Source organism: Ceratotherium simum, chromosome 21, assembly GCF_057802395.1.
Source record: "Ceratotherium simum simum isolate JZ-2026a chromosome 21, ASM5780239v1, whole genome shotgun sequence".
NCBI classification, from domain to species: Eukaryota; Metazoa; Chordata; class Mammalia; order Perissodactyla; family Rhinocerotidae; genus Ceratotherium; species Ceratotherium simum.
Genome location: NC_141920.1, coordinates 24,470,968 through 24,483,460, shown reverse-complemented (window position 1 = coordinate 24,483,460; position 12,493 = coordinate 24,470,968). Strand labels below are relative to the sequence as shown.

At 46.3% G+C, this 12,493-nt stretch overlaps 1 protein-coding gene across 1 annotated transcript in view; it reads right to left on the bottom strand.

Annotated features, from left to right (window-relative positions):
* Nucleotides 1–581: 581 nt before the first annotated feature.
* Nucleotides 582–12,493, bottom strand: part of UQCC1 (ubiquinol-cytochrome c reductase complex assembly factor 1) — a 101,638-nt gene continuing 89,726 nt past the window's right edge. The window contains exons 8-10 of the mRNA XM_004430479.3: nucleotides 11,468–11,545; nucleotides 5,084–5,197; nucleotides 582–2,100 (exon numbers count right to left, since the gene is read on the bottom strand). Coding sequence (XP_004430536.1) covers nucleotides 1,966–2,100; nucleotides 5,084–5,197; nucleotides 11,468–11,545 — 327 coding nt within the window. The 3' untranslated portion in view covers nucleotides 582–1,965. The remainder of the gene's footprint in view (nucleotides 2,101–5,083; nucleotides 5,198–11,467; nucleotides 11,546–12,493) is intronic.

Genomic DNA, 12,493 nt, shown 5'->3' with positions numbered 1-12,493 from the left:
CAGTTTGCTCAGAGAAGAAATGGGTTAGAGACTCACAAAAACAAGCAGGGGTCAAACTAACAAGAGCCTTGCAGCCTCCCAGGAGCCTAGATTTGACCTAGAAGGGAAGGGGGATTGGTCAGTGAAAGACACCGATGGCTAGGAAGTGAGGGCTTTGGACATCACAGACATGATACATCCAATTTGGCTCTTTGAAGCGCAGCTCCGTATTATAGGTTGCAGTGTTTTATGATTACTCATCTTATGGAGACAGGACTTGGCTCTGCAGGCAGGGACCATCTGCTGCTGGAAGTGCTCATATAGGGCCTGTATGAACATAGGCCATGGGATATTAAGAAGGGGAGTCAAGTTCTGGACCAAGGCTGGACTAGATGACCTCTAACTTCCTTCCAAATCTGAGATTTCATGATTCTAAAGCAAGCCCGGTAGCTGAACTGGTGCTGTGGGCTGGGATCTGTGGCTGGGGACCTGCCCTGGGCAGCAAACGGGTTAAGGCTCAAATAACTTTTATATATGAATTAATGTGTAGAGTTGGGAGCCAAAATCTGTTCCATTAATTTTTCCATCCATTCCAGGAGCAGTTAGGTACACACAGTAAAGTTTATTTTGGTGCATGGTATACTTCACTCCATTAAAAATAAATTAATCAGCAAATTCCTGCCTGGCTCAGCTCTGGTTTATGTAAATAGTGCCCAGCTGTAATGAGTTACAAGGTGTTATTATCTCACACACACAGAGGAGGCTTCACTCTAGAGCTCCGCTAGCAACAAAAGCATCTTAAATAAACTCAGAGAAGGCGGTTTGATTTGTAATGTTTTCACAGAAGTGGGATATACCTCACCCATATAGGGTTTCTTTATATGACTCATTTTATAGCAAGTTAAATGAAGGAAGTTTGATGGGGGGAGGGAGGGGCATTTTGGTTCCCCACCTCCTTTCTTCAATTTAAAAGAAAATTCCCCAAGCAATGACCCATACTCATAGGGAGGAGGAGACTGGTCCCCAAGCGCTCAGACCAAGTTGGCTCCAGAAGTTGGGAAGGGGACAGAAAGCTGGGCATGGGACTGGATACTGGGATGGCACAACTAAACCAGGGAGAATATTCTCTTCTCCCCAATATCTCATATAAGGGGGAGCCAAGAGAGGAAAAACAGCATGTTCCTCACTTGGTTCAGTGGGAGGTGACAAAGGGACCTTTGTTCTTGAGACCTCTTTCCAGATGACTCAGGATGTTAGCCCCAAGCCCCTTGGCCGTCAGGAGCCTCCTGGGCCCCAGAGGACAGAGCCTGGCAGGCTGTGTCTTGGCCAGATCAGTGACATCTCCATGAACTGGAGGCAAAAGCAGCAGCAGAGACCCTCCTGACACTGCTGCCGCCCCCCATCTCCACCCCCCATCTCTAACTGAGCTAGGTGGTGCTCCTCAGCTTATGGCATCCACCACCTCAGATAAGTTTCTAAACGACCCTGGAATAAAGAAGAGCCATGGCAGAGAGAAATCTCTGTTTCTTTTAATGGCCAACTCAACCCCACAGCTCAAAGCCAGAGGACAGAGTGTGGTTACCCATCTTGACTCAGCAGCATTACTCCTAGGCCACAGTGGGCCCTTGGTGGGGGTGCCCCTTTCTAACTTACCCCCATCCCTTCTGTGGCCTTTGGGAAAAGCTGTCAGTCACATGGTTGATGGCGGGGACTTGGGGAGTGTGTGCTGGGGAGGTCTTTCTCAGGGCTTCTCTTGAGGGAGAGGACACCCTGGAAGAGTCAAGGGTTTTCCCAGCACTGTACCCCACCAGATCAGACTCCTGGGCATACTAAGAGGAAAATCAACATAAATGGGGCCATATATTTGACAGAAGCTGTTCAAAGGTCAGTTCAGGCCACTTTCTGCAGGGTCCTGGGCCAAACAGGCACCTCTCTCCGGGCAGTTCCTCAAAGCCACCTGAGCAGCTGTTTGGAGGGACCAGCCCATCAAAGACCTTCGTCGTTATAAATTGGGGAATGGGGCTTCAGGATGCTCTGAGGATTCTTCTCCACCAGAGGGCGCCAGCTCACCTCCCCTGTCAGAAGCAGATCCTCACCATTCATGGAGTCCAGGTACTGCATCTGCAAGAAAAAGCAGGGAACAGAGGAAAGGGACAAGCAGGACTGACATGAGGTGGCATAAGGAACCAGCCTCCCAAAGGAGAGGAAGGGGAGGGGACAGGGAGGATTTCTGACCATCCCAGCTCCCAGGCAAGGGGGTCTCTGATCTCCCAGATTATTTCATTTAAGGAGGTTCAGAGAAACAATTCACTGGGAAAGCTCATCGGGAAGGCTTTAGGGAATTCCCCATCACGCCTCTGAACGGACAAACAGACACATAAGCCCTGACTTTCTGGACTGAAAAAACTTTCTGAGGAGGATGTATCAGGGGGAAGGAAATACGTCCTTGAGGTGTGGGTGCTCATGCGTGCACTTGTTTGTCTATTCTGGGTAGCGATGTTACCCAACGTGAGCCAATTCCCTTCTCTGAGATTCCCTTCTCTGAAGTTCCCTTGTCTGAGAGAGGGGATAGTAACCTGTACCCCACAGGACTCATGAAAAGATTAAATGCTATAACATATGCACACTGCTAGTCACTGAACTCTTTTTTTAAATATGTATGCCCCTACTTTCCTCTAGTGGGCCCCGACCCCATGGTTAGTGGGCCTCAGCTTCACCCGTCTAGGATGGCTGGGGTAGTTTATTGCCCTGTACAGTGCTGTGAAGAGGGGACACCTGTGATGGAGAACAGGAGCAGCCGCAGGGGAGATGTGGTTGGGCAGTTCTGCAAGAGGCAGGCAATCTAATGAATGGCTGAGTCTCAGGAGGTAAAGGTGGTCTCTGGGAGAATTCCCCAGGCTGCTGCCAGTAAAGAGAGCAGCAAAATGAGAAATGCTTTCAAGTGGACAGGCAAAATCCAGAGTGAGAGCTGGATCAGAGAAGGAATCAGCATTGGATTCAGAAAGATGAGGCTTTATGTTGGGGTGAGAAGGTATTTGGAGGGAAAGAGGAGCAGCCAGGAGTCCAGAGGCCTCATCTCAGGCCTTGGATCATCTCCCTCTTCCAAGAATTCCTTCACTTCTGTTTCTTCATCTTCTGACGCTCAAACTCAACCCTAGTCTCTCACATATACCTCAGGTCTAGATTTCCACATGTTCTGCTATCTTCTAACGCAAGATCAACTATTATCTTCCCTAAAATCCACCCCTCTTTCCAACTACTCCATTTCTGTCCCTAATGCCACCACTCTGCCCATCTCCTGGGTTGAAAATCTCAAAATAACCGCTGACTGGGTCTTGATCCACCTACCACACCAACTAGAGTCATGGTGCAGGACTAGAGTCTGCTTAAGGCCCAGCTTCCTGGTCTTCCCTGGTCCACTCTGTTAGATTTAGTGTTAGATTTCTTTGGCTTGCCAAAGCACTTTGTTCCTACCTGTATTTAGGAATAAATCAGTTTTATTTATTTATATTATTTAAATTTATGATTTATTCCAGAGTTAGCCTTGTGTCTGACAGGTTTCCTCACCAAACCATGAGGTGGCTTTTTGGGGGCAGGATTGGGTCTTATTAATCTCTGCTTTCTCCACAGAGTGCCTGACACAGTAGGTGCTCAAAAGATTTGCTGACAGAACTGGGTCCCCATCAAAGCTCCCTGCTTCCCTAAGAGCCCCATCACTGTTTTCCTATTGCCTGCCTCTCACTGGGGCCATATGAGACTTCTTACAGGGACATTAGTGTGGTTAGCCCCTTCCTTTAGGGCTCTCGGAGCCCTGGCACAAGCCCACCACGGAAGATGGAAAAGATAAGCTGGTCTCTCAGAAAACATAGCATTTGCTTTGCCAATTGCTACTCCTGTCTGAGGGTGAGTCCAGTCAACAGTGTGAGTCTCAGAATTCTCTGTGAGTGGAGCCCTCTCACCGCAGTGCCTTCTCCCTGGCTCTGGCAGATTTGAAGAATGGTCAAACAGAAGTCCTGGCTTCTGGGGTTCTCTATGCTCTGTGTCTGAAGAGCCTCAGTATGTGGCTTTCACATACTGGGCTAGCTGTGGGCCCTGGGTCCTGCTGGCCCTGTCTTCTCTTCAAGAGTTGAAGCCGGCCTTCCGTTTCCTGGCTGTTGGAGGCTTGAAGGCCATGGACACAGGTGAATAAGAGAATAACTGTGGGCTGAGGCCCCTTCGGCTTCAAGGGCCAGGCCCATGAAGCAAAGGTGTGACTCATGGGACAGCCTGAGCTGATGAGTTGTTTGGAGCAGCTGAGGCCTCTAGTGGCTACATGAATCACCCAGCTTGGGGTTCTAGGCCAGCTGTGCAGGCTGACTCACTGGCAGACCCTGGAAAAGCCTCTATGTTCTTCTTCCCTGCCACTCAACTCACTCATCTATAAAGTATGAATTTCCCATCAATACAGGATCAGTGGGCAGAGAGAACAAATAGTGAATTCTCCACGGCCTTGAGGAAAACTATGTAGTTAAGCAGTCCTCACCCTGGAGCTTTCTCCTAGAAGCTTTGGTATCACAGAGCCCTGGGGAGCCAGAGGGTAAATAATGAATTAGGGGGATCCTGCTTGACTGTGGATGGCACCCAGTGGGAAGAGAGGCTTGAGAGATGTCTGTGGAATGCTGCCTGGAGCCCGGTCCTGCTAGAAATCAGGAGGAGGAAACATGAATCCTAGGGTTCCAAGTGGGTACAGAAGGGTGGTTACAGTGGGTGGCTGCCCTGTTCTCCATGCCCATGTCTTACAGGACTATGTGTGCCCCAGATCTAGCACAATAGGCAATCAAATGTGTAGTGAATTAATGACTAAAAGTTTTTGAGAGCAAGAGACTACCTAGTGCCTTTTCTTGTTCTTCTATTCCCATTCCCCAACCCCTGGACAAGTTCATGTTTGGATACACAGAAGATGCTCTTCATTGGTGCCTGTTGCTGACATGATTGGGTCAGAATTCCCTCAGACTGGCCTCTGGGAACTCAGTCTCTCGTGATCCTCTGAAAGTCCAGCATCCACAGACCTCAAGAAGGACCTGCATTCCATAAGACTCTGGAGAGGAGGGGAAGGGCTACTCACCTGTTTCCTCACATACTCCACCAACAATTCAAGCTGTCGAGGGTCTTCACATTTCTGGTTGAAGAAGGTTCTCCAGAGGGCAGCAGCCAGCCCATGATCATCTGAAAGGATCCCCTGGAACAGAAAGCACAACAACTGGTCTTCCACAGAGTATCTCAGAGTCATGATACAAAAGCTGGAGGTACCGTGAACATGCTAGCAACCACAGAATCAGCTCAGAAGGACCTTACAGATACTATGAGAGAGAAATGGGGTAGCCACATGGTAGAGCTGGAAGGGGTCATCAGAAAGCATCTAGTCCAAACCCTTCATGTTACATAGAAGGACATGGGACTCAGAAAGGCCAAGTGACTGGCTAAGGTTGATGCAGAGATGGGGCTCAGGTCTGGTTGACCTTCCCATGCCACCGCTCCCTCTACTCTCCCGCAGTGCACCCAGCCTAGGCAATGCTTGAGAGGCCAAGAAGAGAAATAGTAGCAGCAGTAGTTCCACTGCTGTCCACCAGGAATGGACTTGGAGTATTTTAAGTGTATACTTTTTCCCAGGAACAGAGGTGGGAGAGGATTGCACCTTCTCTCCTGGTCCAAAGGTACACATCTGCAAGGCAGCTGGCTCTTTGGGGAAGGGAGCTGGACACCTTGGCCTCACTGTCACCTAGCTCTGGGCTGGCTGTGGCTGGCCCAGCCTCTCCCTTAGTAGAGGAACAGGCTGTTCACCAGGATTGCCATGGGCCAGAGGGAATGCTCAGAGCGTGGGTGTGTGCGCGCATGCGTGTGCGCCTAACACTGACTCTCTCGGCACACAGGAAAGCTCTGTTGGGAGGCCCAAATATCACAGATGCTAATCAGGGCCTGGGCCACAAACTAGAGTGATTTTCTAACTTAGACCTCTAAAGGATGGAGGGAGGAAGGTCTTGCTTCCTGGGGCAAATGTGACCGAAGGCCAAGGCCCTGAGAAGTTGCTCTGTCCAGGTGCCATGGTGCCAAGGTAACGTGTGGAACCAAAGTGCTGAGTGAGAGTTAGAAGGTCGGATCAAGTCCTAGCTCTGCTACTACCAAGCTCAGTGATGGTGGGCAATTCACTAAACCTGAGTCTCAATCTTCTCGTCTATTAAATAGAGATGAAAATACTTGCCCTTCTCACAGCATCCTTGAATTACAAAAGCAAGATAATGTGAAGGTGTTTTGTTAAGTGTAATATGTCAGATACAAAGATTAGGAGCTTGCTTTGGCAGACAGCTGTGAATACAGTTAAAACAACAGTGGGATCTGGGGATCAGACCACCTGAGTTCAAATGGTAGCTCTGTCACTTGATGGCTGTGTGGCCTTTGGAAAGCCATTAGCCCTTCTTGAGCCTCAGTTTCTTATGAGCTAAACAAGCAAAATACCTATCCAAGAGAGTTGTTGTGAGAATTAAGAGATAATGGCCATAAAAGGCTCTGTAACTGGTAAATCATTACAAAAAGACCCAGGATCATTTATTTGACATTATGTTGTGGGCTGGCCTCTGGGGTATTGTGGAACATGAGTTCTGGCTTCAGGTCTGCTGCCAGGAAGGGCCATGTCCAGTATGGTGTGCTGACAGTTTGGTGGAAAAACAGTCTACCTGTTCCAAATGCCCCCTGCTAAACACCCCTATAATTCTACAGCTTATGTGACTGTCCTGGCACAATGGCTGAGTCAGGAAAACCAGCTTCTTCCGGCAGATGGGGACAGGAGCCAAGGACAAGCTCAGGCACATCACCATTCTCCAAGCTATTTGCTAACACAACAGCCTGCCTGTGTCTGAAGTGCCCTGGGCACATGCTGGGGTGCTGCTGGCAGCAACTCACATGTGCTACAAGGGAGGGAATAGGAATAGGAGTGGGTGTTATGAGGACTTGGAGAATGAGCACAGAGCACAGGACAGCAAAAGTCTGGGAGCCATGGCCTGCCACAAACAGGCAGCCTTGGAGGTGGGTTAAGATGGCTGAGAAGGGGCAAACCCATAATCAGGAGTTCCTCAGCAGCTGGGAAAAAAGGATGATTCAAGACTCAGATTAACAGTCATAATAACTTGACTGTTCCAGACTGTCAGAGTACCTTCACACACCTGGCTCCTAATGACTAGGTATGCCAAGAAAAACAGATATTATTACCCCCATTTGAAAGATAGTACACTGAGGCTTAGAGGTTTTCTAGCTAACTGGTGGTAGAACTAAGACCAGAATGCACTAGTGAGGTCAGGGGACGGTGTCTGACTAGCTCTAGTTAAGACACAGTACCTGGCACAGAGTGGGAGTGCAATAAAAGAGGTTGAATAAATCAAGAAACTCAGCTTTAGCCTTCTTTCCACCATAATGCTAGTAAGCTAGTAAGTCAGTGAAAAGAAATGGGAGACTGGTCTGAGAGAGTGTAAATTTCAAACTAAGGAAGCAGGAAAGGAAAAGAGTGCCTGGAAACCAAACATTAGGTTGCAGAGCAATTTGCCCACAATCTACTAGGGTGCCTACTTGCTTTCCTTCACGATACAAAAAAAGTATCCTTCAGGAAATTAAGACCCTTAGGTCTAGAGTAACTGAGAGGAAGCCAAAGGGACTTGTCCTGACCCCAGAGGGCTCTGGTTATGGTTAAGGGTTTAGGGTGGCAGAGTCTGTCTCAGTGAAAACTGATTTGACAGCACTATGTGCTTAGCATGATGCTAAGAATATCATCACAGCAATATGGTCTCAGCTCACATGCAGCTTGCAATCTGGTTGAAGGGACAAAGCTAGTGCACATCCAACAGCAGCACAGAATTACATCCTGGAGAATGAACAAATGTTAATCTGCCCAGGGAGACTCTGAGGTGTACTCTGTACATACATAGCTGGCTTTTCATTCTTCAGTCTTAGCTTCTATGACAACTCCTCAGAGACCTGCCCAGTCCACACTAAGTACATTCCCCCTGTTATTCTCTATCACTGCACTCTATTTGTAATTACTTATTTATTTACTTGTTTACTGCCTATCTCTCCATTAGAAGCTAAGCTCAAGTGGGAAAGAACCAGACCATGTTTGTTTTATTCACCAATATATTTCCAGTGCATCGCATACGGCAGGCTCTTAATAAACACTTGTTAAATGGATGGGGTGGATGGATGTACGCTGAAATTCAGAGTGAAAAACACACATCTAGAGAGGTCAGGGACAGCTTTGAGAAGGGGGCCTTTAAGAATGGAGGATATTTGGAGAGCTATAGGACATTCTAAGCAAGAGAGAATAATATTAGTTCACTAAACATTTACAAAAGAAGCAGCTGCAAGGTGCCAGGCCATTAACCAGGCCCTCAGGTCCAAAGCTGACAGACTCAGCTAGTGCTCTCCACAACCGGTTGTCCAGGAGAGCCTCAATCAGGCACAGCATGTCTGTTGGGTAGTGAAGCAAATGGCTTCACTCAGAGAGAAGGTTACACATTGGAGGGCAATGGGTGATCAAGGTGGACAGGACACTGCACAATGGGGACAGTTCACAGAAGGCCTGCAGTTCCATGGAGGACTTTGGACCTAATGTGGTAGAAAACAGGAAGGTTCCAAAAATGTCCAGAGGGGGGACACAATCCAAGCAAGATTCTAGGAAAAGGGTGCTGAAGAACAGCATCATCCAACGAACTTACTGTGATGACGGAAATGTTCTACACCTGCACTGTCCAATACAGCAGCCACTAGCCACATATGATTATTGAACACCTGAAATGTAACTAGTGCAACTGAGGAACTGAATTTTCAATTTTATTTAATAAATTTAAATCAAAATAGCCACATGTGGCTAGAATCGGACAGCACAGCTCTAGAACCTTGTGACTCCCAGTGTGGTCTGCAGAACTGTTGCACCCAAATCACCTGCAGCTTGTTAGCAATGCAGACTCTCAGGCCTCACCCCAGACTTGCTGAGTCAGAATTCAAATTTTACCTAGGTCTCCAGGTGATTGGCATGCACATTAAAATATAAGAAAAACTGTTCTAGAATTGCACATTAAAATTACGCAAGGAACTTTCACCACAATAGATGCCCACCTATACCAGTTAAATCAGAACTTTTGGGGGATAGGGCCCAAAAACTGGTATTTCTAAAAAATGTCCTAGGTAATTAGTATATTTCCCAAACTTTCTCATTCTTAAGAGTCACCTGGGGTGCTTGTTGAACTACCAGGCCCCACTCCTATTGAACTGGAATCTTCAGAGAGGTGCTCAGGAATTAGATTTGAAAAGCACCCCAGATGATCTTGTGATTGGGCATGTTTGTAAGATGGCTCTGCCTGGATGCAATGGGATAGGGGAGAGAGAAGAGACACAATTCAGAATATCTTTATTAACAGTGGTGAGAGGAATCAACTGAGCCACCTGCAATAAAGACCTCAAACAAATGCTAATAAAGGAGAGTTATATTTCTTCAATTCTAAGCCTCATTCTTTTATACACTGTAAGGTTTCTGAAATCAGAATGTATCTAATTTAATAATTGATGTGCGGATTTAAGCAGTATTTCTCAACTCCCATCCACTCCCACAAAGCTCATGTTAAATTAATGATGTGCGTGGTATGCAATCTAAATTGCTTTCTTCTAACAGAATATCTGGTGGATTGGGAATCAGGAAACCTCAATATTTTTTTTTTTTTTTTGGAAGACTGAGCTAACATCTGTCGCCAATCCTCCTCTTTTTGCTGAGGAAGATTGGCCCTGGACTAACATTCATGCTCATCTTCCTCTACTTTATATGGGACGTCGCCATAGCATGGCTTGAAAGGGGTGTGTCTGTCCGTGCCCGGGATCCGTACCTGTGAACCCCGGGCCGCCCAAGCACAGCACGCAAACTTAATAGCTACGCCACCGGACTGGCCCCAGGAAACCTCAATTTTAATTAGTCCTAGGACTCGAAGCAAGTTATTTAATTTAACTTAATTTTTTGTAAGCTTATCTCCTGGCTTTATTTATTATCTTCAGGCTGAGAACACTTCCTCCAGCCTAAACTCTAGTGTCTTACTTTCACCCTTTTATGCATTTCCTCCTTTCCTCACTCTTCACCTACCATGTGCCAAGCACCATGCTAGGCAATAGAAATACAAACACAGTAGACACTGCCACTACCCAGAAGAAATCCCTACCCAGCCAGGGTGACAGTTAATGCTAATGTAGCAAGTGCTGCAGAGTCCAGGGAGGGAGGAATGAGCTGAGCCTGGGGAAGTTCTGGGACCGTTTCCCAGAAAGGGTGATGCTTGCATTAAATCACAAAATGAGCATAAAAGCACAAGATTTGTTAAAAAGATGAGGTATGATGAATCCTGGTGGTGTGCATAGGTGTTCATTATACCGTTCTTTTAACTTTTCTATGTGTTTGAAATTTCTGGGGGTAAAAAAGATGAGACAGATGCTACAACATGTATGAACCTTAAAGATATTATGGTAAGTGAAATAAGCCAGTCACAAAACATACAGACAAAAACTGTATGATTCCACTTATATGAGGTACTTAGAGTAGTCAAAATCATAGAGACAGAAAGCAGAACAGTGGTTACCAGGGGCTGCAGGGAGGGGAGAATGGGAGAATAGTATATAATAGATACAGAGTTTCAGTTGGGGAAGATGGAAAAAGTTCTGGAGATAGATGGTGGTGATGGTTGCTCAACAATGTGAATGTCCTTAATGCCACTAAAATATACACTTAAAATGGTTAAATGGTTAAAACGTTATGTGTATTTTACAATAAAAAAAAATGAGACAGATCTAAATGTTCTGATGTGGAAGGATGCCCAAGATACATTTTTCAGTGAAAAAAGCAAGTTGCAGAATAGTGTGTAAGTGTAACTCCCATTTTCATAAAGAAAATAAATATATAGGTGCTCCTGTATGCACAGATACCATCTGGAAGGACACCCAATAGACTGTTAACAAAGTTTTCCTCTGGGGCAGAGAATTGGGCAAGAGAGAAAAGGGGCCTTCTATTTTCTACTTCAACAGTTTTATGAATTTTTAAAATAAGTATGTACTGCTTTTATAATTAAAGCCAAAAAAGTATGTGATTTGTCTGGTAGATGGTGCTATTATGTGCGTATGCCTTCCTTTCTCTGGAGGCACCTGGGGCTGAGACAGTGACTGAGTTGCCTTTGTCCCTCCATCCAGCACCCCAGAGGACTCAATAAATGCTGACGAGTTGAATGACTTGCCCATATTGCACAGCACTCTCTTTCCCAAGCACAGGCAAACTAAGGCATTCATTCTAGTTATTTAGTCAATGAAGATGAGGAAATAAATACTAAGCCATAATGGCATGAAGTGACGGCCCCTGAAGCTTCCCTCAGAGGCTCTCATCAAAAGCTTTTGTTGGGGGAGGCCACTGTTCGGCCTAAGGCGTGGCAAATGATCTTACCTCATCATATCCCAAGATTGCTGCATAGAAATTATTTGTCATAAGGATCATGTTCTTCTTCAGGATATAGGAATTAACCTACAGAAACAAAATGGCAAAAACAAAAGTATGAAAGAAAGGAAGAAACTAAAAAGTATGATTTTGGGCTTTTAGCTCTTAGCAGAACAGACTCTTTTTTTTTTTTTTTTTAAAGATTTTTATTTATTTATTTTTTCCCCCCAAAGCCCCAGTAGATAGTTGTATGTCATAGCTGCACATCCTTCTAGTTGCTGTATGTGGGACGCGGCCGAGGCCGGAGAAGCGGTGCATCTGTGCGCGCCCGGGATCCGAACCCGGGCCGCTAGCAGCAGAGTGCGCGCACTTAACCGCTAAGCCACAGCCGGCCCTAGAACAGACTCTTAGTAGAATAAAGAGAGAGGGTCTCTAACAGGTCAAACTGCCAGTCCATCCCCATTTCCCTGATCTGTTAGGATTCTCCACAGTTTGACAACTTCTTTTAGGTTTTGATGTCAAATTACACAAAGCAGTAACTCACTTTAATGAACTGAGCCCCAACTATGTGCCAGGCTTTGTGCTAGATCCCAAGAACACACAGTATGAGAAACAATTTCTTGACTGGAGTAGCACACAGCCTAGTATGGGAAAACAGACAGGTAAAAAATAATTACCCCAAATTCTATTCCAAAAGTGGCAAGCCATAAATGAATTTTAGTATAAATGATCTCTGCTTGGGGGGGGCTGGGGAAGAGTTCTCTAAGAGGTAACATTTAAGTGGACCTTGGAGGAGAAGGAGTCTGACAGGAGAGATGAGGGGGAGGAGAGAGGACATTCTAGACAGAGGGAAAAGGTATGCAAAGGTGCAGAGGCAGGAAAGAAAATGTTTGGGGATTGCCAGGGAGGGTGAACACACTGGAAAGGTATGTTGGGACCAGGTTAGGAAATGTCTTAAGGGCCACAAAAAAGAGCTTGTTGTGGTAAAAGGACAAAAGAAGGAAGTTGTCAGAGGTGGGAAGAGAAGGGAGAGAG